This window comes from Mus musculus, chromosome 9 (assembly GCF_000001635.26).
Source record: "Mus musculus strain C57BL/6J chromosome 9, GRCm38.p6 C57BL/6J".
Classification (NCBI taxonomy): domain Eukaryota; kingdom Metazoa; phylum Chordata; class Mammalia; order Rodentia; family Muridae; genus Mus; species Mus musculus.
In genome coordinates, this window is record NC_000075.6 from 65,304,385 (window position 1) to 65,330,985 (window position 26,601).

Below are 26,601 nucleotides of genomic sequence, written 5' to 3' on the forward strand. Positions count from 1 at the left end.
ATCTCTTTCCCTTTGACCTAATTTCCTTAGAGAAATATTTTGGTCTTCTGTTTTCAAGCCAGCTTTTCCTGTCACACAGCCTGAACTAGACGAGAGGCGTCTCTGCCCTTTAATCCTTGCCCTGTTGACCATCAATAACAGCTGTGAACTTGTACCTCATTAGAGAATAAAGACGCTCACTGTTCACTCTTCAATGGGAAATGGTGGTTACATATTTGAACCTGTGTTAATTTTTGAATTTGATGGCTTGAATTTTTTTCTTTTGGCGTAAGTGATTAGTAATAAAAAGCATGCATAAGTCAGTCCTCTTGTCATTTTAAGTTTGCTCCTAGATCATCCAAAATGTGTGCTTACGTGTGCTCATTCATGTGAGTATGCTTTATTGTTTTCATAGAATATCTTTTTAAAGTTTTTTTGAAGGTTCATTTTATATTTTGAGAATAATTTTTAAAAATTACTTTGTGTATGGATTATTTTGCCTGCATGTTTATCTGTGTGCAGTCCCCACAAAACCCTGAAGAGGGCATTGGATGCCCCAGAACTCGAGTTAAAGACATGTGGGTGCTGGAGAATGGAACCTGGGTCCTCTAGAAGAGCAGGCATTGCTCTTAGCTATTAGCATTTTATCTTAACAATGTTTAGGTGTATATGTATCTCTGTGTGGGTGATGCCTGAGAACAAGTACCCACAGAGGACACAGGCGTTGGATCTCCTAGAGTTGGAGTTACGGTGGTTGTGAGCCCTCCTGACATGGGTTGTGTGAGCAGTGTCAGTTCCACTATAAGAAATTATGCTCTCCTGTTCATTGAGCCGGCTCTCCAGTTTGTTCCCCTTCCCCAGTTCCTCTCAGATTCTTCCTATCTTTCTACCCACAAAACATTTTTAAAGTTCTTAAAAAAAAAATCGCCAGGCAGTGGTGGTGTGCACCTTTAATAACAACACTTGGGAGGCAGAGGCAGGTGGATTTCTGAGTTCGAGGCCAGCCTGGTCTACAAAGTGAGTTCCAGGACAGTCAGGACTACACAGAGAAACCCTTTCTTGAAAAAACAAACAAACCAAAAAGAAAACAAACAAACAAACAAAAAAATCAAGAAACAAATATATTGGGCTGGAGAGATGGCTCAGTGGTTAAGAGCACTGACTCTTCTTCTGAAGGTCCTAAATTCAATTCCCAGCAACCACATGGTGGCTCACAACCATCTGTAATGAGATCTGATGCTCTTTACTGGAGTGTCTGAAGACAGCTACAGTGTACTTAAATCTTAGGGCTGGAGCTAGCAGAGGTCCTGAGTTCAATTCCCAGCAACCACATGATGGCTCACAACCATCTGTACAGCTATAGTGTACTCATATACATAAAATAAATAAATCTTTTTTTTTCGATATCTGGCTAAATATCCATACCTGGCTAAAACCATACCTGGCTAAATAAATAAATCTTAAAAAAAAAAAAAGACAAAATAATGCCAAAGCAAAACAAAAGAAAAGGCCACAAAAACCCTGTTGAGTTTGTTTTGTGGTTGTCAACTTCTCTTGGGTGGGAGAAAACTGGCTCTCCTTTCCCAGCGGGTACCAGTCAGTTACAGACAGCTTCTTAACCCGTGCCTACTTACCCTCTTACCTTTCTGGTTAAACCTGCACAGGCCCTGTCCGTGCCGCCACACTGCCTCTGAGTCACTGTGCATCCGTCCTGTTGGGTCTGGAAGCCACTGTTTCCCTAGAGTCATCCAGATTCTATTTCTCAGCACCTACATGAGGGAGGGCTCACAGATGTCTGTAACATTGAGTTCTGGGAGATCCAATGCCCTCTAAAGGCTCTGTGAGGACTGCACACATGTAATGCACAGACAAACATGCAGGCCAAATACCCATCCACATAAAATAATTTTTAAAAATTATTCTCAAAACGTAAAATGAATCTTAAAAAAATACTTTTAAAAAGATATTCTATCAAAACAGTAATAAAGCGAGCTTGTGCATCTGCCTGCCAAGTGCTGGGATTAACCTAGCCAGTTAGTCTTTGGAAATGTTGACTGATCTTGTTGGCTCTATATTGTACAGGTAACTAAAGTTGTAGTGGATTCATAAGTACAGTGGTAGCTGTGTCATGTTCTAAAGACAAGACTCTTCCCCGTCTTCTGGTTCTCTCTGCCCCTTTATTCCATCCTTGTTTGGGGGCTGGAAAGGATTGATGTGTCTCACTTAGTGCTGAACACTCACTAGGCCTTTGTTCTTAGCACTTTGACATTAACTGCTGACCACCGCAAAGAAGCACTTCCCTGTGAAGGTTGAGGACAGCAGTCATCTATCTATAAACATAGTTAGAAAACAGTTTGACAGCATGTCCATTTAACCAGACAGAAGTAGCAAGTTCTACCTCTCCTACCCCAAGGCCCTTTGACCTCTCAAGTCCTGGGGTTCTGACCTAGTTTAGAGACCTGGCATGAGTTCCTTCCTGTGAAACAGGCTTAGTCAAGTTCGGAAGAGGTTGGTTATTATTACCATCACCTTTGAGCCACTGTTGCACCAGCGGCTACATGTTCCCTGGCAGCAGATCAGTATTGTAGCTTGCAGTTTGGCCAGGGTGATGAGTACCCCAGTGGCCTACATAGCACCTTTTGGCACTATGAAAGCTAGCCAGTAGGGAGGAAGATTTCATGTTAGTCCCAGCTTGATTTCTCTATGTCCTGCAACCCAGTGTGCTGTGTTTTCAAGTGTTACAGTGTTATCCTCTCGTTTTCGTGGTTATCCAAGAACACTGGCAATGGCATGTGTTATTTTGGGGTTTTCTGGGCTCTCCCTGACCAATTCATAGTGGGAGGTAACCCTCCACCTGGCATTGAGATACCCTTTAAAAATTATGCTTAAGGCTAGATTTTTTAAAATTGTATATGTATGTGTGTCTGCTTGGGCTTATGTGTGACAATTGTATACAGGAAAGTAGAAGAGAGTCTTAGATTCCCTGGGGATTTGGTTATAGACTGCTGTGAACTGCCATGTAGCTGCTGCAACTGGAATTTAGGTCATTTCCTGGAGCAGTAAGCATTCTTTTGTTTGTTTGTTTGTTTTTTGTTTTTTTTTCGAGACAGGGTTTCTCTGTGTAGCCCTGACTGCATGGAACTCACTCTGTAGACCAGGCTGGCCTCGAACTCAGAAATCCTCCTGCCTCTGCCTCCCAAGTGCTGGGATTAAAGGCGTGTGCCACCACTGCCCAGCGGTTATGGAGGGATGTATCTCTTACATTTTAGCAATTAAAATCACTTTCAGTACTGAACGTTTTCATAAAAATAATAGAAAATCTACTCATAGCTTTGTCACAGTTCATTCAGGTATTTCAGTAAAGTAGATGATTTGTCTGTATTCTCAAACTAGGTTTAAAATTATCTTTAGGGGCTGGAGAGATGGCTCAGTGGTTAAGAGCACTGACTGCTCTTGTGAAGGTCCTGGGTTCAAATCCTAGCAACCACATGGTGGCTCACATCCATCCGTAATAGGATCTGATGCCCTCTTCTGGTGTGTCTGAAGACAGCTACAGTGTACTTCCATCTAACAATAAATAAATATTTAAAAAAAAAATATATATATAGTAAATGGAAACTGGATTACAACCAGGTCTCTTAATGAATATTAGGTCAGGAAAAGAATCTAGTGGAAATTAATAAAATGTTTTAACTGCTTTTTATACATTTATTTATATGTGTGCATGTGTAGAGATCAGAGAATAGTTTTTGGAAGTGCAATCTCTCCTGCCATGTGGATTCCAGGATTGAGCTGGGCTTAGAAGCACATACCTTGACCTATTGACCATCTCACTGGCCCAGTTTTTCTGTTGGTTTTTTTCCCCCTGCTTGTTTTTGTTTTTAGTACAAGGTCTTACTTTCTGGCTTATGCTGGCCTGTGACTATGCTCAGTATGACCTTGAATTTTTTTTCTTTCTACCTCAGCCTTACAAGGGTCGAGATTACAGCCATGTACTGCCACATTCAGTGGGCAAAAAGTCACATCCCCAGCCCTACAGTGAGTTTTAAGATGAACACTATTGAAATGATTTGTAAAGTTTTCCTCTTTGGACCTCTTTTTCAGCTTCCACGCGTTTTGTTAAGTGTGAAAAATGTCATCATTTTTTTGTGGTGCTGTCGGAAGCAGACTCAAAGAAAAGCATAATTAAGGAACCCGAGTCCGCTGCAGAGGCTGTGAAGTTGGCATTCCAGCAGAAGCCACCTCCGCCCCCCAAAAAGGTAGAAAGAAGCCTTCTCTCCTGCAGACATTCCATTGCCACCCTTCCTGAGACCCATGTCTGAGTAGCCTGGGGTAACCTTGAACTCTCCAAGTAGTTCCAGATGAACTCCGGATCCTCCAGCCCTCACCTTTAAAGTGCTGGTAGTGTGGGCATATGCTACTGTTACATTTTCCAAATACGCGCGTTATATGTTTTTAATTTTTAATTTAATTTAATTTTTGTGTGTGTGTGTGTGTGAAGTGAATATGCACATACACATGCTCTTGGTATGTGTGTGGGGATCAGAAGACAACTTCTAGGTCTGCTCTATGTGTGCTGCCATGGCTCTGATGGTATGAACTCTTTGTACACGTTTCAGATAGTGGGATTTGGTCTTGAGAAGGAATGACTGGTTCCTCTGACAACACCATCAACACCATGTATTTTTGAGAGCCCAGAAGCCAGTACTTCTTGGCCGGTGTACTCTGTCCTGGCATGTACTGGTAGTCTGCACACTTGGATTCTTGTCCTCTGTGTTCAGGGTATTCCGTGTGTGTCTGACTCCATGCCTATTGGAGCAAATTTAGTATTGCTGAGATAGAAAATGTGAGGACTGAGTAAGATCTGAAAAAAAACAAAACAAAACTATAAGGCTAAAGAAATGGTCATGTAAAATAATTTAATAGTAAGTTTTATATCTTTGCTAATTTGTGAAGATTTTTGGACATTGGATCAAAGTTCTAGAAAATACATAAGTGATTTAACTTCTTAGGAATTTATCAATATTAATAGCTTCTTCGTGTGTGTGTGTGTGTGTGTGTGTGTGTGTGTGTGTGTGTGTGTGTGTGTTTATTACAGAGACTGGGTGTTACTATCTCACTCAGGCTGGCCTTGAACTTGATCCTCCTGCCTCTACCTCCCACATAGTAGAATTAGAAGCATGTGGCACCACGTGCAGCTCCTTCTTTATACAAACCCAAGAAATTGATGCTGGTTCCAAACAGTTGGTAGTATGAAGTGTGAAACAGCTCTAATCTTAGTAACAAAAGTGAGTTGAGGGTGTGGTTCCAGCGCAGAACACTGAAAGCAACAATCAAGCCCTGGGTTTGATCCCGGGCACTGCCCTCCCCTACAAAAAGGAAAGAATGAAATTTTAAGTTGCTGCTTGGGTAAATGAATAACTTTCTAAAAAGATTTCTTTCTTTCTCTCTCTTTTATGTGTAGGTGTGGGTGTGCATGTGTCTGTATCTGTGTGTGTTTTAGGGGGTGGGTGCCTGCCCAGGCCAGAAGAGGGTGTCAAATTCCCTGGAGGTGGAATTAGAAACAGTGCTGAGCTATGGGTGCTGGGAACTAAACTCTAATCCTGCAGGAGTGCAAGCACTCTTAACCACTGAGCCATCTCTCCAGCCCCAGACACTTCATTTTTAATGGGAACTTTTTTTTTTTCAAATTTGACACTCTAAGAAATTTTGTTTAACTTATAGTTTCGAAATGTGTTTGTTTTTATGATGGCTCGTAGTAAATTGTTAATGCCTAATCACTTTTCAGATTTATAACTACCTCGACAAGTATGTTGTTGGCCAGTCGTTTGCTAAGAAAGTGCTTTCAGTTGCCGTGTATAATCATTATAAGAGAATATATAATAATATTCCAGCTAATCTGAGACAGCAAGCAGAGGCTGAGAAGCAGACATCACTAACACCTAGAGGTTAGTGTCCTTGGTAATTGACCACAATGCAGATTACTATGCCTAATCTTTATGTGTAGCTCTTATTTGAAAATCTTCTTACCAAAGTACAATATTTAAATTATCTCACAGTAGATTATGAAATTATTTTGGTGCCTTACCAGTAGCTTTTTTTTGTTGTTGTTATTAAGTAGGTGAGAATGAAAAATGTCAAAGTACATTAACTTTTGTTAAGGTAAGTATTGTTTCTTAAAACTTGGGAGTCACAAAGTAAAATGTGGGTTTTTTTTTTTGTTAAAAAGGATTTATTTTATTTATTATATGTAAGTACACTGTAGCTTTCTTCAGACACCAAAAGAGGGCATCAGGTCTTGTTACAGATGGTTGTGAGCCACCATGTGGTTGCTGGGATTTGAACTCAGGACCTCCAGAAGAGCTGTCAGTGCTCTTAACCGCGGAGCCATCTCACAGCCCCATAAAGTGTGTTTCTTGAAGATCTCTTTAGGAAGCGTGTGAGAAGCTCAGCTGTGGCAGCCCTGCTTGGCCCTCACCGCTTGCCTTTGCCTTTGATAAGGAGCATCACAGAGCCAACAAGACCTTGAAGGCTGCTGGAGGAGAGGTTGAGTGGCTTTGAAGGCTTGATTACTGTGGACAGATCACTGCAGTGCTCTGGACAACTCTAGTTTTTGTCTTTTGGGTTCAGGATACAGAATTTGATTTGCCTAAGTCAGAGGTGATAACTTAAGAGCATTTTTAGCATTTTTTGGCAGGGGGATTGGATGCAGCTACAGAATATGAGGTTAAGGGCAAATTTGTAAGTAATTTTCAGTATTTTTTCCTATTAATCTGAGATTCTAATATTTCATTGTACTACACAATGTCAATTTACTGTAGACAATAAAGTATAGCAATAGAATTTGTTTTTAAATATAAATTATAATACAATTAAAATATAAATATTTAGGTTTTTATTTTATTTTCCAGGGAGCCCTGATTTCTGATCTAGATCTAAAATCCAACATTTTAGGTTCTTTTAGTCATTATCATACAATTTGAGAAACTTCTGCTAATGCTTTTAAGTAGCTACTATAAAAACATAACTGCTTTAATGAAGACATGTTCAACTGTTGAGCTTTTTGTAAGGGAGTTATGTGGTAATATGAGTTGACCTTATTTTTAGAAAGTGGAAGTCATACCTAATGGTGGTCATAGGACCTTCAGTTTTATAAGCTCCAAAGCGCACAATCTTGTCATTCAGCAACTATTTTCTAGTTCTTTTATATCAGTCATTAATATCTAAATCGTAGGAGATGCTAGAAGAGCAAAAAGTTCCACATTTATAGTATGAAGAACTTCAATTCATGATGCATAGTTTATTATTCTTTAAAATAGACAACAGTTTTAATAGAGAATTATTTTAAATTTTACTATGTGACTATGAGTACCTGGGCAACCATCATTAAGCTTGGTTTCAGTTTTTTTTTGTTTTTGTTTTTGTTTTTTTTTAATATTTATTTATTTATTTATTTATTTATTTATCTATCTATCTATCCATTTCATGTATGTGAGTACACTGTAGCTGTCTTCAGACGCACCAGAAGGGGGCATCAGATCCCATTACAGGCTTCAGGTTTTTTAACATAGAAAGGATGTTGTATAGAAATTGTTTCATAACATAAAAAATGGAAAACTGAATACATCCTTTAAATGAATTTGGAGGAAGGCAGGAAGTAAAAATTCATTCTTGCTGTCCCAAACTAAACACATATATAATATTTCATATTGCCCTTTTTATCTCCTTTCTTAGAGTTAGAAATAAGAAGACGGGAGGATGAGTACAGATTTACAAGTAAGTCCCTCCCTCAGGCCCTGGCTGTACTCTGTTCTGAGGCCTCAGTGGTGCAGCTCAGTGGGAGGTGATCTGCTCGCCTGTGTGTTAGGTACCAAGAAGGTTATTCAACGCTCTTGTGCATCATTGAAATGTCTCTTTCATATGCAGTATGTAACTTTGGAATAAGGGTTTTTTTTTTTGTTTTTTGTTTTTTCGAGACAGGGTTTCTCTGTATAGCTCTGGCTGTCCTGGAACTCACTTTGTAGACCAGGCTGGCCTCAAACTCAGAAATCCACCTGCCTCTGCCTTCCAAGTGCTGGGATTAAAGGCGTGCACCACTGTGCCCGGCTGAAAGGTTTTTTTGTTTTTGTTTTTTAAGATGTATTTATTATTATACATAACTACACTGCAGCTGTCTTCAGACGTGCCAGAAGAGAGCATCAGATCTCATTACGGGTGGTTGTGAGCCACCATGTGGTTACTGGGATTTGAACTCAGGACCTTTGGAAGAGCAGTCAAGTGTTCCTACCCGCTGAGCCATCTTGCCAGCCTTGGAATAAGTTTTAAAAAAGATTTTGCCAGGGGAAGGTGGTGATGTACACCTTTAATTAATCCCAGCTCTGGAGAGGTAGAGGCAGGCAGATCTCTGAGTTCCAGGCCTGCCTGGTCTACGTAAAATGAAGTTCAGGACAGTCGGGGCTACACAGAGAATCCTTGTCTCAAAGCAAGCAAGCCAACCCACACACACACACACACACACACACACACACACACACACACACACACACACACAAATGAGAACAAGTATCCATGGAAGCCAGGGTTGTTGGATCCCCCAGAGCTGGAGTTCTAGGTTGTCGTGCATTGCCTGTTGTGGATGTTAGGAACCAAACTCAGGTTTTGTTCAAGAGCAGTATGCACTCCTAACTCTTGAGCCATCTCTCCAGGCCCTTATCTTTTGTGGGCCAACAAGATGGCCAAATGAATAAAGATACTTGATGTGCCAGCTTAGTGACTGAGTCAGTCAGTACTCACATAGTGGCTCCACACAGTGGAGGAAATGGACTCCCACCATGCCTTCTAACCTCAGCATGTGTGTTGTAACACAGAGGGAAACCAATCTAATACAAAAATCAGTATGTCTAATTAAAATTTTTTGTTGCTTTTTTTTTTTTTTGGTTTTTCGAGACAGGGTTTCTCTGTATAGCCCTGGCTGTCCTGGAGCTCACTTTGTAGACCAGGCTGGCCTCGAACTCAGAAATCCGCCTGCCTCTGCCTCCTGAGTGCTGGGATTAAAGGCGTAGGCCACCACGCCCGGCTTGTTGCTGTTTTTTTTTTTTTTTTTTTTTTTTTTTTTTGGTTTTTCGAGACAGGGTTTCTCTGTATAGCCCTGGCTGTCCTGGAACTCACTTTGTAGACCAGGCTGGCCTCGAACTCAGAAATCCGCCTGCCTCTGCCTCCCGAGTGCTGGGATTAAAGGCGTGCGCCACCACGCCCGGCGTTGCTGTTTTTTAAGACAGGGTTTCTCTGGGTAGCCCTGGCTGTCCTGGAACTCACTCTGTAGACCAGGCAGGCCTCAAACTCAGAAATCCACCTGCCTCTGCCTTCTGAGTGCTGGGATTAAAGGCGTAGGCCACCACGCCCGGCTAGATTTAAATTTTTTTAAAGAGAAAATTGTCTCTGGTGTGTAACTACATAGGTCTGTGCATGTCTGTGCTTGATACAGTGATCTAATTGTGCAGCCAAGGCTGGCCTTGAATTGTAGAGTGTTGAAGTTACAGGTGTGTGCCACCATATCTTGACCAAGTTATTTTTACATTTATGGAAATACTAATATTCAATAAGTGACACAGTAAAATTAAGACATACTCTCAGATGAGCTGGAGAGATAGCTCAGTGGCTAAGAGCACTGACTGCTTTTCATTGGCAGCTCACAACTATCTGAAACTCCAGTTCTAGGACATCGAGTTCCCCTTTTGGCCTCCAAAGGCAATAAGCAGGCAAGTGGTGCACAGACATACATGCAGGCAAAATACCCATACACAAAGATTTTTTTAGAAAGACATACAGTTAATGCAATAGAATTAAGTTATATAGAAGAATATAAGATCTAAACCAAGTGTGGTCTTACATGCTTGTAATCCCAGCACTCAGTGAACTCAAGGCCACTTGAGCTACACCAAAAGTTTCAGGCTAGTTTCAATGTACATAGATTCTCAAATCTAAAGATAGAATCAACTTTGCAATCAATACTAATAATTTAGGCTGATACCTAGTGAAAGTATAAATCAGTAGAAGAAAGTCTACAGGGATTAGTGACACAGACACAGGTTTGTTGAGCTGCGTGTCACTGAGCATCACTGTAACCTCTCTGCTCACAGCTGTCATTGTGGAGAATGGCTTACAGAGTGAGGCCAAGCAGAGATGGCGGGCTACCTGAAAGTAGACTCCCCTCAAAGGATAATCTAGGGCACTACTCATAAAATAGAGTAATCCACATCACCATTGCCAGTTTGTTTTGTTGTGTATGCGGCCAACAGCACATGGAGGTCAGAGGACAACTGCCAGGAGCTGTACTTGGTTGATGCTGAGTCTTTCCTGTTTCTGCTGCTGCACTGTGCATACCAAGCCAGCCCTGCATCTCTCAATAAAGGCGATAGATTTCACATGCATTCCAGGGATCAAATTCAAGGTTGTCGAGTTATCCAGCTAGGGCTTTTACCTGCTGGACCCACTCTGTAGCGCCCTGAATAAATAAAATACATGTGTATCACGTAGCTTTATTGTAACTTATTTTTCTCTTGTAATTTAAAAAAATTATCTAAATCATTTTTTTCTATTGGACAGAGATAAATCAAAGTCACGTCCTTTTTTATTATAGTTCCTAATTATATTTCCCAGAAATTAAAAAATTTGCCAATAGCAGCTAAATTCAGATATGCACATTCCCTAATGTGGATAATAATATTGTGATTTACTAACTCTGATGTTTACAACTCAAGTTCTGTGTATATTGCGATACTGACTAGACTAGCATTAGCTGTAAGCATTAAAGTGATGATTGATGATAGACTAGGAGAAATGATAACTGGATGACTGCTGAGCTGTTATTATTCTGTCTGTTGGCTTGATTAAATGGTCACCAGACAGCACGATGATATCCTTAACTCATTTCTTAGACGTAGCTGGGCCTGAAGAGATGTCTCAGTGGTATAGAAAGAACAGTTGATGCTTTTGCAGAGGACCTGCGTTCACTTCTCAGCACTCACATGATAGCTCACAACCATCTGTAACCCCAGTTGCAGGGAATCTAATCCCCTCTTTTTGACCTCGTGGTCCACATATATGCAGGCAAAACATTCATACACATAAAATATAGTATAAAATTCAAAATTATATACAAGTAAAATGTAGTCACAGATACCTTAAGTGATGAGAACTGGGAACAATTTGGTTATTTACCAAGGTGGAAAATCTTTAAAGACTCTGAGTTATTCTAGTCAAGTAGAAAAAAAAAAAAAGAATAAGCATTCGTTTTTATAAACTAGTTAAATATTTTGTTTGTTGAAGGAACTAGAAGGATCCTGTTGATACCCAATAAAATTGGTTATTCAGATAAGGACATTGATAGTGAGATTTACCACACTTGGTTTCCTGCTACACTAAAAGAAACATTTTTACAGGAAGATGAGACTAGAGAAGGCCAGTGTCACAGTATTTTCATATTGTAGCTGAAGTTAGGAACTTTCCATGCTTCCGTAAGCAGGAGGCAGCCAGACTAAGACTAGAACTCGTTCCTGGTTCCCTGTTCCTCCCCTTCCTCTTCCTCCTTCTCCCACTCTTCTTCCTCCTCCTCCCCTCTTCTTGTCCTCTTATGTAACTCTGGTTGGCCTGGACACCCACTATGTAGTCCCGACTTCCCTTGAAATCAGAGATTTGCCACCCTTTGCTTCCTGTACTTGAAAGGTGTGTTCTCCAGTACTTGGTCTCATTGTTTTTGTCTATAGTCCAGCCTTTCATTTATACAGAAAGTAAGAAAGATGGAAAGATAGACCTTAATTTTACATAGTATTTTAAAATCAATTATGATTATCCTTAGAACATCTAACTATGTGTTGAAGTTAGTAGGACAGGTGATAATGCTGTTTTATAGACAGAGAACAGAACCAGCAAGTTTCTGTGACTTGTACAGGGTTATTCAGCTCTTTAGTGGCAAGGAGAGGCTGGCAGCTGAAGCACTGTTGTGTTGTACGATATTCTGAAGAGCACACTTGCACACTGATGTAACTATGGACGAGAGTTCTCTTCTAGTTCCGTTTTTTGAAGCTCATTGCTTTATAATCATGTATTTATTAGCATTTGCCATTAGTCAATTTGAAATTCTCTTTTTTGGGTAAAGCAGTGCTGAAATATTTGAGCTGTTTTTCAATAAGTGCTTCTTGTTTCTGGATGTAGGATTGTATGGAACATTTTTCAAGTAAATCAGGTGCAGCTCTAGTAACCCCTGTGTTCTTTTGCCCAGAGTTGCTTCAGATCGCTGGGATCAGCCCACACGGCAATGCCTTGGGAGCCTCTATGCAGCAGCAGGTAAACCAGCAAATGCCTCAGGAGAAAAGAGGAGGTGAAGTGTTGGACTCTTCTCAAGATGATATAAAACTGGAAAAAAGTAATATTTTGCTGCTTGGACCAACTGGGTCAGGTAAATAACATTTTGGGAAACTTTATTATGCATTTTTAAAAATAGAGGATGATACTATAACTAATACCTTGTAATAATAGTGGATTCTGGCTCTCATGCCTGCATGTAATCCTAGCAGTTGGGAGGCTGGTGCTAGAGGATTGCCACAAGTTTGAGGCCAACCAGGTGCACAGCATGAGAACCTGTCTCAAAAAAACAAAGCAAAGCAAAATCTAAGATTGCTCCGGTTGTATGATTATTGTTCACTGTTAGACTGTAAACTGAATTTGAGATATTAGAATACCCTTTGGGCTAATACCTAACTTTTTAGCTAACATATTAATCATATCAATCTATAACTTTGTAAAAGGAATAATAGAATAAGGTCTGATTATAGTAGAGAACATATGTAGCATTTCAGTTTCATTATATACTCTATGGTTTGGGGGATTTTTGGTTGTTGGTTTTGTTTTGTTTTAAGAAAAATTGTAAGACAGTATATTTTTAGTTACTATTTTTTTGTTTGTAGGTAAAACCCTTCTGGCACAAACTTTAGCTAAATGCCTTGATGTTCCTTTTGCTATCTGTGACTGTACAACTTTGACCCAGGCTGGATATGTAGGTGAAGATATTGAATCTGTGATTGCCAAACTACTCCAAGATGCCAATTACAATGTAGAGAAAGCACAACAAGGTATGTTGTAAGTGTAGCTTGTCTGTCCCAGATGAAGTGTCTTGAGAAGACAGACCATCTAGTATTACAAAGTAGCATGATTCTTATTTTGAGTCAAGGGCTGACATTTTGTAATTGTAGAAAAGCACACAGTGTTACCCACTTCTAGGCTTTGTCTTATGGCTCCAAAGACAGCTGGTAGAGGGAAAACAGGCTGTTACTCTCCACTTAGGCCTTAGTGTTCTTTCTCAGTGGTGTTTTGTTCTCACTCATCTCCAGATTTTTAGTGGTGGTGGTGGGGGAAGGTTGGGGTCAGGGAAAAGGGTGAGAGAGTTTAGAATGGATGAGTATAGAAAAATGTAGCCTGTTCTCCAAGGTTGTCATAGATGCTTGATTTCCTTTCTCTGAGTAAGTACTTCATGACGACCCTAACAGCTTCCTGGTCAGAGTCCTCTGAGGCAGTGAGTGGTTCTCATATCAGATATCCTGCATATCAGATACTTACACTATGATTCATAACAGCAAAATTAAAGTTATGACATAGCAATGAAATAATTTTATGGTTTGGGACCCCAGAAGATGAGGGACTGTATTAAAGGGTTGCAGCATTAGGATGGCTGAGAAGCACTCAGTGCTTTAAGACAAATCTTTCAGTGATAGGCCATCAAAGTGGGTCAGCAGACAAAAGCCCTAAGCTCAGTCCTTAGAATCCACATAGTGGAAGGAGAGAAGAACAACTGCAAGTTGTCTCCTGACCTCACGTGTGCCGTGATACATGCATGCCCATAGACACACAAACATGCATACACACACTGATTACTTAATGTGTGTGGTGCGGGGGGATAGATGTGGGGAAGAATAAATTGAAGTTTTACTAGTGCTGGCAAACGCCTCATGCTATATCTCTCACCTTACCATAAGGAAGAAGATTGAATACATTTTAATATAGATAATTGTTGTCAGACATTATTTAAGTTATTCTCAAATTGTATGCTATAGAATCAATTTCATAGTAGTTATATAAAAGATGAATAAGAAAGATCTTATATTCTTAAATGACTAAGCCTTTACATGTTAAGTGATAAAAAATTTTTAATAACTTTGCTTTGTAGCTATTCAGTCTTTTAAAGCTGAGACTGTCTTGTGCCTTTCTTTTTCATATTGTAAATAGAATCCTCCTTAAATTATAGGAATTGTCTTTCTGGATGAAGTAGATAAGATTGGCAGTGTGCCAGGCATTCATCAATTACGGGATGTAGGTGGAGAAGGCGTTCAGCAAGTAAGCAGTTGAATATTTTGTTCAAGTCCACTAAAAGGAAGGGAATACATCAGCTTCCCAAGTATTGTACGTTTGGTTTCACATTCAATTAGATTCAGTTTTATTTCTCCCACCCTAAACTTCATATACCACTTTGTTTGTTTGTTTGTTTGTTTGTTTGTTTGTTTGTTTGTTTTGGGATTTTTTGAGACAAGGTCTGTGTAGTCCAGGCTGCCCTTGAATTTTCAGCAGTATTCCTACCTCAGACTGCTAGGGTTAAAGGCCTGTGCCACCATACCTAGCTTCACATACTCTTTTAAAGTAGGTCAGACCCTAAAAAGAGGTTTTTAAAATGATTTTAAATAAGAAATTACACTTCTTGGGGCTGGAGAGATGGCTCTGTGGTCAAGACTGCTCTTCCAGAGGTCCAGAGTTCAATTCCCAGCACCCACATGGCAGCTCACAACTGTCTGTAACTTCAGGATCCAACACTGTCACACAGACATCCATGCAGGCAAAACAGCAATACACATAATATAAAAATAAATGAACTTTCAAAAAGAAATGTTACTTGGGAAAATTAAATGATTTTAATCTGGTTTATTTTTATTCTTCAAAGACCCTCTTAAACATTTCCATAAAGTTGAAAACTAGATACAAATACCCCATGCATGTTTCTTCATATAGGATTAGCATAAGAGCCCAGATGTCACTTGGTGGTAAAATGCTTGCTTGCCTTGTATGCTCAAGCTCTGGGTTCAATCCTTAGAACCAAAAGAAGTAGAGGAAGAAGAGTTGAAAAGTAAAGGAGAAAAGAAAGAAAAAGAAAAGAAAGCAGACATGGTGGCATACCTGTCGTCCCAGGGACTGTGTGGGACAAGGAGGATCAAGAGTTGAGTGTCGGGCTGGTGAGATGGCTCAGTGGGTAAGAGCACCCGACTGCTCTTCCGAAGGTCAGGAGTTCAAATCCCAGCAACCACATGGTGGCTCACAACCATCCGTAACGAGATCTGACTCTCTCTTCTGGAGTGTCTCAGGACAGCTACAGTGTATTTACATATAATAAATAAATAAATAAATATAAAAAAAAAAAAGAGTTGAGTGTCATCAGCCACATAGTAAGCTTGAGGCTAGCCTAAGCTCCATGAAACTCTGTCTCAAAAAGATGGTATAAAATAAAATAGCATTTCATTTTATGCAGAATCATAATTAAAGTCATTGATCTAGTGACCACAGTAATAAACTTAATCTATAATGGCAATTACTATAACAAACCAAAATGCTGCTGCTTTCTTTTTTTGACAAATACAGAGAATTATGTTTTTGTCATACTTATCAACTATTTTTATGAAAACATCTCAAAATATACTCTCAAAGGTGACTATAGAATTATGTTAGAATTATAGCATTAATGTGAAAGATTGACTATGTTTCAAATTTGAATATTCTCATTGTTCATTACTATTTTGTAGAGTCATTATTTTGTCTGCATTAAGAGTTTGCCATCGGGGCTGGTGAGATGGCTCAGTGGTTAAGAGCTCCAACTGCTCTTCCAAAGGTCCCGAGTTCAAATCCCAGCAACCACATGGTGGCTCACAACCATCTGTAACGAAATCTGATGCCCTCTTCTGGAGTGTCTGAAGACAGCTACAGTGTACTTACATATAATAAATAAATAAAATAAAATAAAATAAAATAAATATTTTAAGAGTTTGCCATCAAACTAGGTATAGTGGCTCTTCCTATAATCCAGCCTCCAGGAGGCCGAGGCAGAGGATCACTGCTCAAGACTAGCCTGGGCTACAGAGTTATCAGGGGAGTGGGGAGAAGAGGTGGAATGGGGAGAGGAAGGCTTTATCATTAAACTCAGCCTCCTTACATGACTGTCTATTGAATTACAATTAATTCATGAAGTACCAAATTGATAAATTCACCTGATTTTTTTTACTTTAGTTTTAGAAATGTGGGAGTTTTCATTAGTTATACTCATTGACCATAACCATATATTGTTTTCCCCTATTGAATCTTATTATTTGATGTGTAATAATGTCTTTACATATGGTAATGCTACAATTCATTCATTATCAGGGTTTATTAAAACTTCTAGAAGGCACAATAGTCAATGTTCCAGAAAAGAATTCTCGAAAACTACGTGGAGAGACAGTTCAAGTTGATACAACAAATGTCTTGTTTGTGGCATCTGGTGCCTTTAATGGCTTAGACAGAATCATCAGCAGGAGGAAAAATGAAAAGGTGAGTTTTCCTTGAAATTCTGCATAAGGTAATATGAAATTACACATGATGGACACTTAGCTTCTGTTCAAATGTCTACTGGTTACCAGTCATTGGATTTTCTTAGAAAGATCCAATGTATATCCCTAGTTTGAATTTTAGAATAACAAAAAAATAGAATTAATAATTCATAGTACCTATGAATTAGCTGTGCACGAGGGCACAGGACTTTTATCCTAGCAGTTGGGAGGCAAAAGCAGATCACTGTGCACTTGAGGCCAGCCTAGGACATCCAGGATGACAGTAAGACCCTGTCTCAATGTACCTATGGATGAACAATTTTGAAATGTAACTTGATGAGTTTACTATTTATATTTTGTCTAAGGAGCTTTCATACTGTTTGAGATTAGCTGCAGGGGGAACAAATGGGCTAGAGCAGCTGGGGCTCAGCAAACAGCTAAGTCTCATTGCCCTTAAAACCTGTCATAGATAACTGCTGGGTTTTCCAAATAGGAGGAAGAACTTAGAGGAAAGAGGGGTAGGAAAGGATTGTGATTTTTATTGTGTCTTATTGGTGTCTCTTATAAAACATTTTTATACTTTAAAAGAAAAGATTTATTAATTTAATTTATACATATGGGCACTGTATTTGCACATGTGTCTGCATGACAGAAAAAGACATCAGATCCCATCATACATGATTGTGAGCCATTATGTGATTGCTAGGAATTAAACTCAGGATCTCTGAAAGAACAGCCAGTCCTCTTTAACCACTGAGCCATCTCTCCAGGCCCCTTCTTGCAAAACATTCTTATAAGCCATGATTTTAATTGGGGCTTGGATTTCAGGGTGCACGTCTTATACCAAGTAGTTGATTGGTTCCAGTAAGATGTAATGAGAACATGGTGGTGAGAAACCTACAACACTGTGTTTGTCATGCTTTGGGGTTTATCTAGTAGCCACTACTACATTTTGTGACATTCCTAAGTGAGTGTATTATAATTTGCTTTCCAAAAGTTTGCTTTAAGTTGTCCTTGAATTCTTCATGTACTAATTCTCAGTAGTAATTTAGTAGTGGTTTCATAGGCCCCACCCTTGTTACAGGTACTGAGTCAGGTATTCAAGCTTGGATGCAAGTTCAGTGCTTATTTTAGTTAATTTATTTCTTGCTGTTGAAATTCTATGTAAGTTAAGGAACCTTTTTTTCCTTCATATGTGACAAACATAGTAACAGATTAGCTTGTATTTAAATTTCTGTAATCAAAGGAAGAAAACTATGTTCTAATAATAGTTATTATTAGTGTTTCTTCAGACTTCCAAAAAAGGCTTTGATGGTAGAGATATGTAAAGTTAAAAGTAACGTTAAAGAATCAAGGACATGTCAAAAGAGGATTGGCCACATAATTTTAACCTATTGGGATTTAGGGCGTGGCTGTGAATTCAGATGTTGACTTTGCTACTTAGAAAAGCAAACCCTTGGTCAAAGTACTTAACCTCTATGACTGTTTCATATGGGGCTTGTAAGTGTAAAGCACTTTTGCGACATCTGTCTACTATTTACATCTGTCATTTCTTGGACAGTATCTCGGCTTTGGAACACCATCTAACCTGGGAAAGGGCAGAAGGGCTGCAGCTGCAGCGGATCTTGCTAACCGAAGTGGGGAATCTAACACTCATCAGGACATTGAGGAGAAAGACCGGTTACTCCGCCATGTGGAAGCCAGAGATCTTATTGAGTTTGGCATGATACCAGAGTTTGTGGGACGGTTGCCTGTGGTGGTTCCTTTGCACAGCCTAGATGAGAAGACACTTGTACAAATACTGACCGAGCCACGGAATGCTGTTATTCCTCAGTATCAGGCCTTGTTCAGCATGGATAAGGTTAGGTTTTAAGTTTTCCTTTATAATTTTTTTTAATAGCAGAATTCTATTTTAAGTTAGCCCATGTATTAAGAGAACCCCGTCTACCTGGAATACTAGCCTGGGTATAGATGTAGGAAGGCACAGTGTGTTACATTCAGCATTTGTGAGTTTTGCTTTTTCTTTTTTTTTTTTTTTAAGATTTATTTATTTATTTAATGTATGTACACTGTCACTGTCTTCAGACACCCCAGAAGAGGGAGTCAGATTTCATTACGGATGGTTATGAGCCACTATGTGGTTGCTGGGATTTGGACTCTGGACCTTCGGAAGAGCAGTCGGGTGCTCTTACCCACTGAGCCATCTCTCCAGCCCCAGTTTTGCTTTTTCTGAGTTAAAATGAGTATAAAGTACAACGATGAGAGAGAAGTGTCAGCTTACTGTCAGCATTTCCATGCCAAATGCTCAGAATTGTTCTTTCAGCCTTGGTATTCTAAGTGCTTTTGCTGTTCATATACTTTTATATTCATATATAGATATTTTTGTTTTTCTTCTCACATCCAAAAATGGAGGTCACTGTAGCTAGCACATCCAATCAGATAAAAGACACTTTGCATTTTGTGACCTTAGCATCTCAGTATAGTTTTCTCTCTGATCCCATGCAGTCACCTCACCACTGAGCCTCATACCCAGCCAAGGCTCCCGGTGGTTAATTGATTAAACATACTGCTTGAGGATGACATTCTTAAACATCATGAAATGACAAATTTCTCTTACATCTTGCCTTTTTAACTTTTTCTTATACATTGTGAGTGTTACACTTTTTTTTCCCCCCGAGACAGGGTTTCTCTGTGTAGCCCTGACTGTCCTGGAACTCACTCTGTAGACCAGGCTGACCTCGAACTCAGAAATCCGCCTGCCTCTGCCTCCCAAGTGCTGGGATTAAAAGCGTGCACCACCACGCCCGGCTTATATTCTTTAAAATTTACTTAGACAGCTAGGGCTGTGGCTCAGTGCTAGAGTACTTGGTTCTAGGTTTAGCCCACTGTAGCAAGAAGATTTTAGGTGCCAGTGAAAGTCATCTGTAATGAGGTCTAAGTGGTAAGAGAGAGTCTAGTCTGAAAAGGGTTAAGGTCTATCAAGAGATAGAGACCACAGGAGTCTTGCCTTCCTCTCTGGCTTTGTTCCTGAGTCTCAGTTTACTTAACTTTCTGGAACTTGTTTATCTGTGAAATAGCTATTGGTCCCATTGTTTATAAGAATTTGTGGATTGGAAAATTAATAAGAGTCGTTACAGTTAGTACATCAACTGCCACATGTCTATATTAAGAAAAGATCACCGAGGACGTGCTTATGTTTTCATTTCTCTTTTACCCATCTGTAGTGTGAGCTGAATGTTACTGAGGATGCTCTGAAAGCCATAGCGAGATTGGCCCTGGAAAGAAAAACAGGTGCACGAGGCCTTCGGTCTATAATGGTAAGATGGAATTAAAAATTAACATCCCTCACTTCCCGGATTCTTAGTGATCCAGATATGTTGTTTTGTTTTGCATTTGCCAGCATACCTACGTTTGTGTCTGTATGTTTGCTCACATGCATGCAGATGCATGTGCGTGAAGGCCGGAGGTTGATGTTGGATGTCTTCCTTTTGGTGGTTGGGTAGGTGTTGAGACGGGGTTTAACTATGTAGCTCTGGTTATCCTGAAACTTACTCTGTAGACCAGGCTGACCCCAAACTCACAGAGATGTCTGACTCTTCCTCACAAGTGCTGGGATTATTAGGTGTACCACCAGGTGACGTTTTCCACTGTATTTACTGGACTGAGTCTCCTGAACCTAGAGCTTTCCAGCTTTAGTTAGCTTCTAGGACTCCGCTTTCTCTGCTTCCCAAGCACTAAGATTATAGAATCTACTGAACTTTTACGTCTCTGCTGGGGATCGGAACTCAGGTTCTCATATCTGCAAGTGAGTGCTTTATTCACTGAGCTATCTCCCTCCTCATATCTTTTGAGTCTTTTGAGACTATTAAACTTTCTGGTTTTCTTTTAGAAATTCTATCTAGAGATCTGCCCTAAAGCTTTTTTATTTCTATGCATTTCTTTTTTTTTTAATTTTTATTTATTTATTTATTTTTTGGTGGAGGATGAAAAGGGTAGACACAGATTTTATTTTGCTTCAGCTTCAGAAAAAGGTATTTTGTGGCTTAATAGTGTGAATGTGTTTGTAAAACAACACACACACACACTCACTAACATGAACACACACACAATTTGGGCTAGGGCATTCAGTAGGTAAAGTGCTGGCTAGAATGCAATAAGCCCCTATTTTTATACCCAGCATCATAGAGCTAGAGGTGATGGCTCCTGTCTGTAACGTCAGGTCTCATGAGGTGCAGGCCGGGGAGTCGTGCCTTCTCAGTAAAACTGTGCGTTCAAGGCAGCCTAACCTCAATCTCTTAACCTAGTTTCTGAACCTCAGTTAACTTGACTTTCTGAAACTTGTTTGTCTATGAAATAGTTGTTGGTTCCGTTTAGTATAAAATTCTGTGACTCTGGAAAGATAGTAGTGTTCAATGCAGTTAGTAGATCAGTGACATTAGCAAAGGTCCCCAAGCACTAGCTTATGTTTTCATTTATCTTTACATCTGTGGTCTGAACTGAATGTTACTCAGGTTGTTTTGAAAGCCGTAGCTAGAACACTGGAACTGGAATATATGTGCACGAGGCTTCCATTGCAATCCCCATTTGTAGATACGGTGACACAGTCTCAAAAAAGAAAGAAAACAAAAACAACCAAAAACTGTAAACTTTAAGACTCTTTAGGTCTTAAAATTGAAGGTGTTTCCAACCCAAGAGCACACATACTGTGACAGATGAAATACATAGTGTGAGTCAGCCAGGTGGGATGGTGCACATCCTTCCCAGCAGTTGCGAAGCAGTTAGGCAGATCTCTGAATCTGAGCCAGCATGATCTATGTGAACTTTACCAAGCTCAGATCTCTTTCTCAGGCCTGTTGAAATCCCCATTTTAGCCTCTATGCTTCAGTGTACTATGAGTTTTTTCTTAGAGACCCTAGGTTTAGGACATGGGCTTCCTGGTACCACCCGCTCTTTTTAAAAATTGTTCTCCAGATTGGCATTGATTACTATTTCACTGCCTGCTCCTAAAGCAAGTTATCTTCCCCTCTGAGGATTTTACTGCTCATCTCAGTATGATTTCAGTTGTGTAACTATGCATTTACCAGAAGCAGCTTGACACTGGTAAGGCTCTGGTGGTAGGGTATTACTTAGGACAGATAGGCTAACTGGAAGAAAGGGTATTCAGTTGACATTTGTGGAAATTTGATGTGTCAGCAATTTCCTTTAACCCCTACCTATAGGAAAAACTGGTTTTTCTAGCTTTCTTAAGGCCTACTGGTGCACTTGAGGCAAATACTCATTTGAATCACAGTTTTAAATTGAATAGCTGGGCAGAGGTGATTTTAATATTAATTGACATAAAAGTGAGGACTATGACTCTACTGTCTTGGCCATAGAAAAGACCAGGCACACTTTGGAGGTAGCATCAGAGTGTGAAACTACAGCTTGTACTTCTGTTGCCTAGAATGACAGAACAATAGGCAATTGACTTATTTATAAAATGACCTGAATGTAATGAGAAGCCGTTTTAATATATGGAATATGAAAGCTTTTACACTGATTAAAATTGAAGCATTGGGGGCTGGTGAGATGGCTCAGTGGGTAAGAGCACCCGACTGCTCTTCCGAAGGTCCGGAGTTCAAATCCCAGCAACCACATGGTGGCTCACAACCATCTGTAACAAGATCTGATGCCCTCTGAAGACAGCTACAGTGTACTTACATATAATAAATAAATAAATCTTTAAAAAAAAAAAATTGAAGCATTTTTATGGACTCAATTTTCCTCCTAATTTATTACCTTTTCTCTTTTTTTCTTTAGGAAAAGCTGTTACTAGAACCAATGTTCGAAGTTCCTAATTCTGACATTGTATGTGTGGAAGTTGACAAAGAAGTAGTAGAAGGCAAAAAGGAACCAGGATACATTCGGTAAAGCGTGTTCTCAGGCCAGAATAGCGCCAGAGTTAGGGTCCCTACTGCTTGAGTTTATTGGGCTGTCATTGAAAATCGGTTTTGTAAGGAAAGCAATAACCTCCTGAGTTTTCTACAAGATAAAAGTAATATGGTTTTATAGAATAATTTTGTGACTCATTTTGAAAACTGATCTTTAAAACAGCCTCTATTTTTTTCTCCAACTATCAGTATACAAAAGAGACACACATACACCTGTTGTGTGTAACGCCTTGCCCAGAAATTTCCACGTGCTGGCCCCTCTCGGCTCCCTTTGTCCCACCCTGCTTAGCTTCTGGCTGGGTTGCAACCAGACAACTCTGAGCTTCCTTTTCTACCTGCCAGTGCTCCTGGAGAAGTCGAATTACCAGACCACACCTGAGACCCTTGAATCCACAGATAGAAAACACACAGACAGCTTCATTTAGAATGATGGTGTCTGAGTGGTAGACAAGAATCCACTATTATTTTAGGAATTCTTGGATTGATCACGCACTCACAGTGATATAGTCTAGGAAGAGGAAAAAATTGGTTTCTCAGCAAGAGAAATGAGTTACTTGTTGGCACCAGCTCAGGAAGCTTAAACAAAGAAACTCAGAAGAGCCTCAGCTTATGGCTGTTGGAATCCCCTGCTGTTAACTGAAAGAAGGCAGAGAAAGGCTGCTGCCTCTAACAGCAGATAAAGGATAGATTGATGGGCTGGAGAGATGACTCAGCGGTTAAGACTGACTGCTCTTCCAGAGGTCCTGAGTTCAATTCCCAGCAACCACATGATGGCTCACAACCATCTGTAATGGGGTATGATATCCTCTTCTGGTTTTTATGACAGCTACAGTGTACTCATATAAATAAAATAAGTGAGAAAAAAAAAGAGGATAGATTGAATGAAGAAAGAAGTCTTGCAGAATTAATCAAATTCTTTGAATGTGGGATCCACCAGAATTCTGGGTTCAGTATTCCTGGCATGACAGATTAGACGCCTGAGAACAGGCTTATACAGTAAGCAGAGGGTTTTTTGTTTTTTTTTCTTTTTCTTTTTTTCCTTTTTTTTTTTTTTTCCCAGACAAGGTTTCTCTGTGTAGCCTGGAACTTACTCTGTAGACCAAGCTGGCCACGAACTCAGAAATCTGCCTGCCTCTGCCTCCCAAGTGCTGGGATTAAAGGTGTGTGCCACCATGCCCGTCTTAAGCAGAGGTTTTTAAGGTAGGAGGGAAATTGAAAAAAAATTTTTATTTTTTGTTTTTGGTGGTTTTTTAAAATTTTTCAGATAGGGTTTCTCTGTGTAGCCCTGGCTGGCCTGGAACTCACTTTTTAGACCAGGCTGGCCTCGAACTCAGAAATCCACCTGCCCCTGCCTCCCGAGTGCTGGGATTAAAGGTGTGCACCACCACGCCCGGCTTTGTTTTGTTTTTTTAATTGGACAGAAGGTGAGGTGTAAGGGTTCAGAAAAGAAAAGCAGGAAAGGTTCTGTTGCTAAGGTCTTGTTCCCAGTTGGTTCTTGACTTGCCAATAAAGAAGGGGGCATGGGGGGCCACTGCTGAGCAGAAGATACAGGTGGGACTTCTGGGTCCCAGGAGAAAAAGACTCAGGGAAAGAGAGGAACTTTTCTGCCATGCTTTGGAATGAGAAGAAAGCAAGCAGTCATGTCCCGGGGCACCTAGGACCTGCAGCCTTTGCTATGGGTGGGCGGAAGCCAAGGATGTTGGAGGGGGCGAACTAGCTGGTGCAAACTACTAAGTTTAGGAGGAGGGGGAGACGGAGATAATAAATTGATAAGGGCCCAGTAATTGTGCCTAGAGGCAAGTTCTAAAAGTAATGGAGCAGTGTGTGTGTGTGTGTGTGTGTGTGTGAGTGTGTATGTGTGTGTGTATGTGTGTGTGTGTGTGTGTGTGTGAGTGTGTATGTGTGTGTGTGTGTGTGTGTGTGTGTGTGTGTGTGTGTGTGTGTGTGTGTGTGTCCGTGTGTGTGTGTGTGTGTGTGTGTGTGTGTGTCCGGGTCAGGGCTGGTGGAGGAGCTGATCCTGGAGCTAAGCCGGGAGGAACAAAAGGGAGCTGAGAGTACTACTGGCCAAGGCAGAGTGTGTTTTAAAAACTATACCCAACCTACACCCATTTGTGTGGGAAGAGAAATACCTGCAAAAGGTTCAGGAGTTCATGGTTATCTTCAGCAACTTGAAGGCCAAGCTGGACTGTGAGACATTGTCTCAACAAAACGGAGGAGGCAGAGGCAGGCCTAACTACAGCCAGGGATACACAGAGAAACCCCAAAGGGCTGGCTGTGGGGAGAACAGGGAACAGATTATAGAGATTAAAATGAATTTTGATGCTGATTTTCTAATTGATGGATAACTTTTTTGTGGCTTGCCTCTTTTTGGAATGTATGTTGGCCTTGGAGGCACTAAGTATCTGGGAATAGCCTTGAACTCCTAAGTGCTGGGATTGCTGGTGTGCACCAGCACAGTCCGATCTTCTTAATGGCTTTCAATATGATAATATGACAAATTTGACATTAGTTGTTGCTTGCTTTATTGTAGGAAATCAGCAAACTTTCTCATATAAATACTTCAGAGCCATACTGTCTAAACAGCAACTGCTCAAAACTGCTCCCAGAACAGAAGCAGCCATAGGCAGCACATAAATGGATGAGCATTTCAGTATCCCAAGGAATTTTGTTTACAAAAGCAGACATTGGGCTGGATTTGGTTCATCATTTGTAGTTTGTTTCAGCAGTGGCTTCTTTAGGCAAATCACTAGACTCTTCTATAACTAAATCCCATATTTCACCACTAAGCAATGCTAATATTAAAATGTTTTGTTTGTTTTATTTGGCTTATTTAGCTATGAAGTCTAGTTTACTATTCTGGGTCCAATTTTGTTGAAATACAAACATGGCTTTTGATTACAGGGCACCCTCAAAAGAGTCCTCTGAAGAGGAATATGACTCTGGAGTGGAGGAGGATGGATGGCCTCGTCAAGCGGATGCTGCAAACAGCTAAACCATCAGACTCTCACCTGTACATACAGCTTTCCCTGTTCTTTAGGGTCATAACAGTTTCCGCAGTCTGGCATTAAAGGCATTGAATCTATCTCGGATATCATACATGGTCAAAAGCCTTTAAGATAAGAATCGGATCATGTATATTACTGTAACATCACATTGATTTATACAGAAGACAGTATATGGACTTTAATGACACAATGTTTAGAGATAAAAATGTACATTATTTTGGTTCTGTTTTTTAAAAATATACTTTAACAGAATTCTTAGGAATTCTCTTAAGCAATGCAGATGTTGCAATAACTTTACAATAATGTTACTCTAAAGATGAGAAAATAAAATCTTTAAAGTTGAGTACTGGGATCCCATTGTTTAGTGTTACCATTTTCTACCCACATTCCTTGGAAATATTTGAATTTTCATTTTAAAAATTGGATCAGGTAGTTTTTAGATAAGTAAGAATACCTTGAAAACCCACATTTTGACGACATGTTTATATTTCTGGTCTCTTCAGCTAGTGGAGAGGCATTGGTTTCCCAGCTGGCACCATTAGTAACAGAGGCATTCCCTTGATGACTTGTCTGACTTACTTGCATCTCTGAACCATTTTTTATCACCATCAGTGAGCAAATGGGATTAATAATCTGATTTAAATATTTAGAAGGCCATAGGCAACTAATCTTACAGAGCTTGCTGTCAGCCATGTGCTAGACTAAATAAAATATCTTATAGTGTGCACTTTTTCTAAAGTCCTCAATTTGTTTTTTTTGTCTGTTGGTGCTGGATATGTGCCAAGTTTTTAACTCTATAAAACCATTAGTCAGTGACCTCATTGGCATATAATTGACTACTTTGTATTATACTGCAGAACTAAGACTTAGGGGTGAGGCAGACTCAAATGAGAATTATATCTGTGTCCATAAGGGAGCTTCCATTGTACTTTTCTTCTGAAATGTTCCAAGTTTTTATAATTTTTCAGGTCAATCAGTGTCTGTAAGGTTTTCTTCCCCCTCTTTTTACTTTTGGAGTGTTTTCACCCCCTTTTCCCTCGAGTGTACACATTACACTTTAAGTCCCAT

General features: G+C 39.9%; 1 protein-coding gene across 4 annotated transcripts in view; it reads left to right on the top strand.

The window, feature by feature from the left end:
* The window catches only part of Clpx (caseinolytic mitochondrial matrix peptidase chaperone subunit), a 36,408-nt gene extending 10,134 nt beyond the window's left edge, over window positions 1–26,274 (top strand). The window contains exons 4-14 of one of the 4 annotated variants that reach the window (XR_379423.3): window positions 4,084–4,238; window positions 5,768–5,927; window positions 7,714–7,755; window positions 12,260–12,436; window positions 12,945–13,109; window positions 14,279–14,433; window positions 16,435–16,599; window positions 18,160–18,459; window positions 19,823–19,915; window positions 22,398–22,504; window positions 25,430–26,260. Coding sequence is in view for 2 of the 4 variants with exons in the window: in NM_011802.3 (NP_035932.2) it covers window positions 4,084–4,238; window positions 5,768–5,927; window positions 7,714–7,755; window positions 12,260–12,436; window positions 12,945–13,109; window positions 14,279–14,367; window positions 16,435–16,599; window positions 18,160–18,459; window positions 19,823–19,915; window positions 22,398–22,504; window positions 25,430–25,520 (1,544 nt within the window). In the remaining 2 variants the exon portion in view is untranslated. Of the gene's footprint in view, window positions 1–4,083; window positions 4,239–5,767; window positions 5,928–7,713; window positions 7,756–12,259; window positions 12,437–12,944; window positions 13,110–14,278; window positions 14,434–16,434; window positions 16,600–18,159; window positions 18,460–19,822; window positions 19,916–22,397; window positions 22,505–25,429 lie in introns of all 4 variants that reach the window. The other 3 variants (NM_011802.3, XR_003947922.1, NM_001044389.2) reach the window with 3 other exon arrangements.
* Window positions 26,275–26,601: the final 327 nt, after the last annotated feature.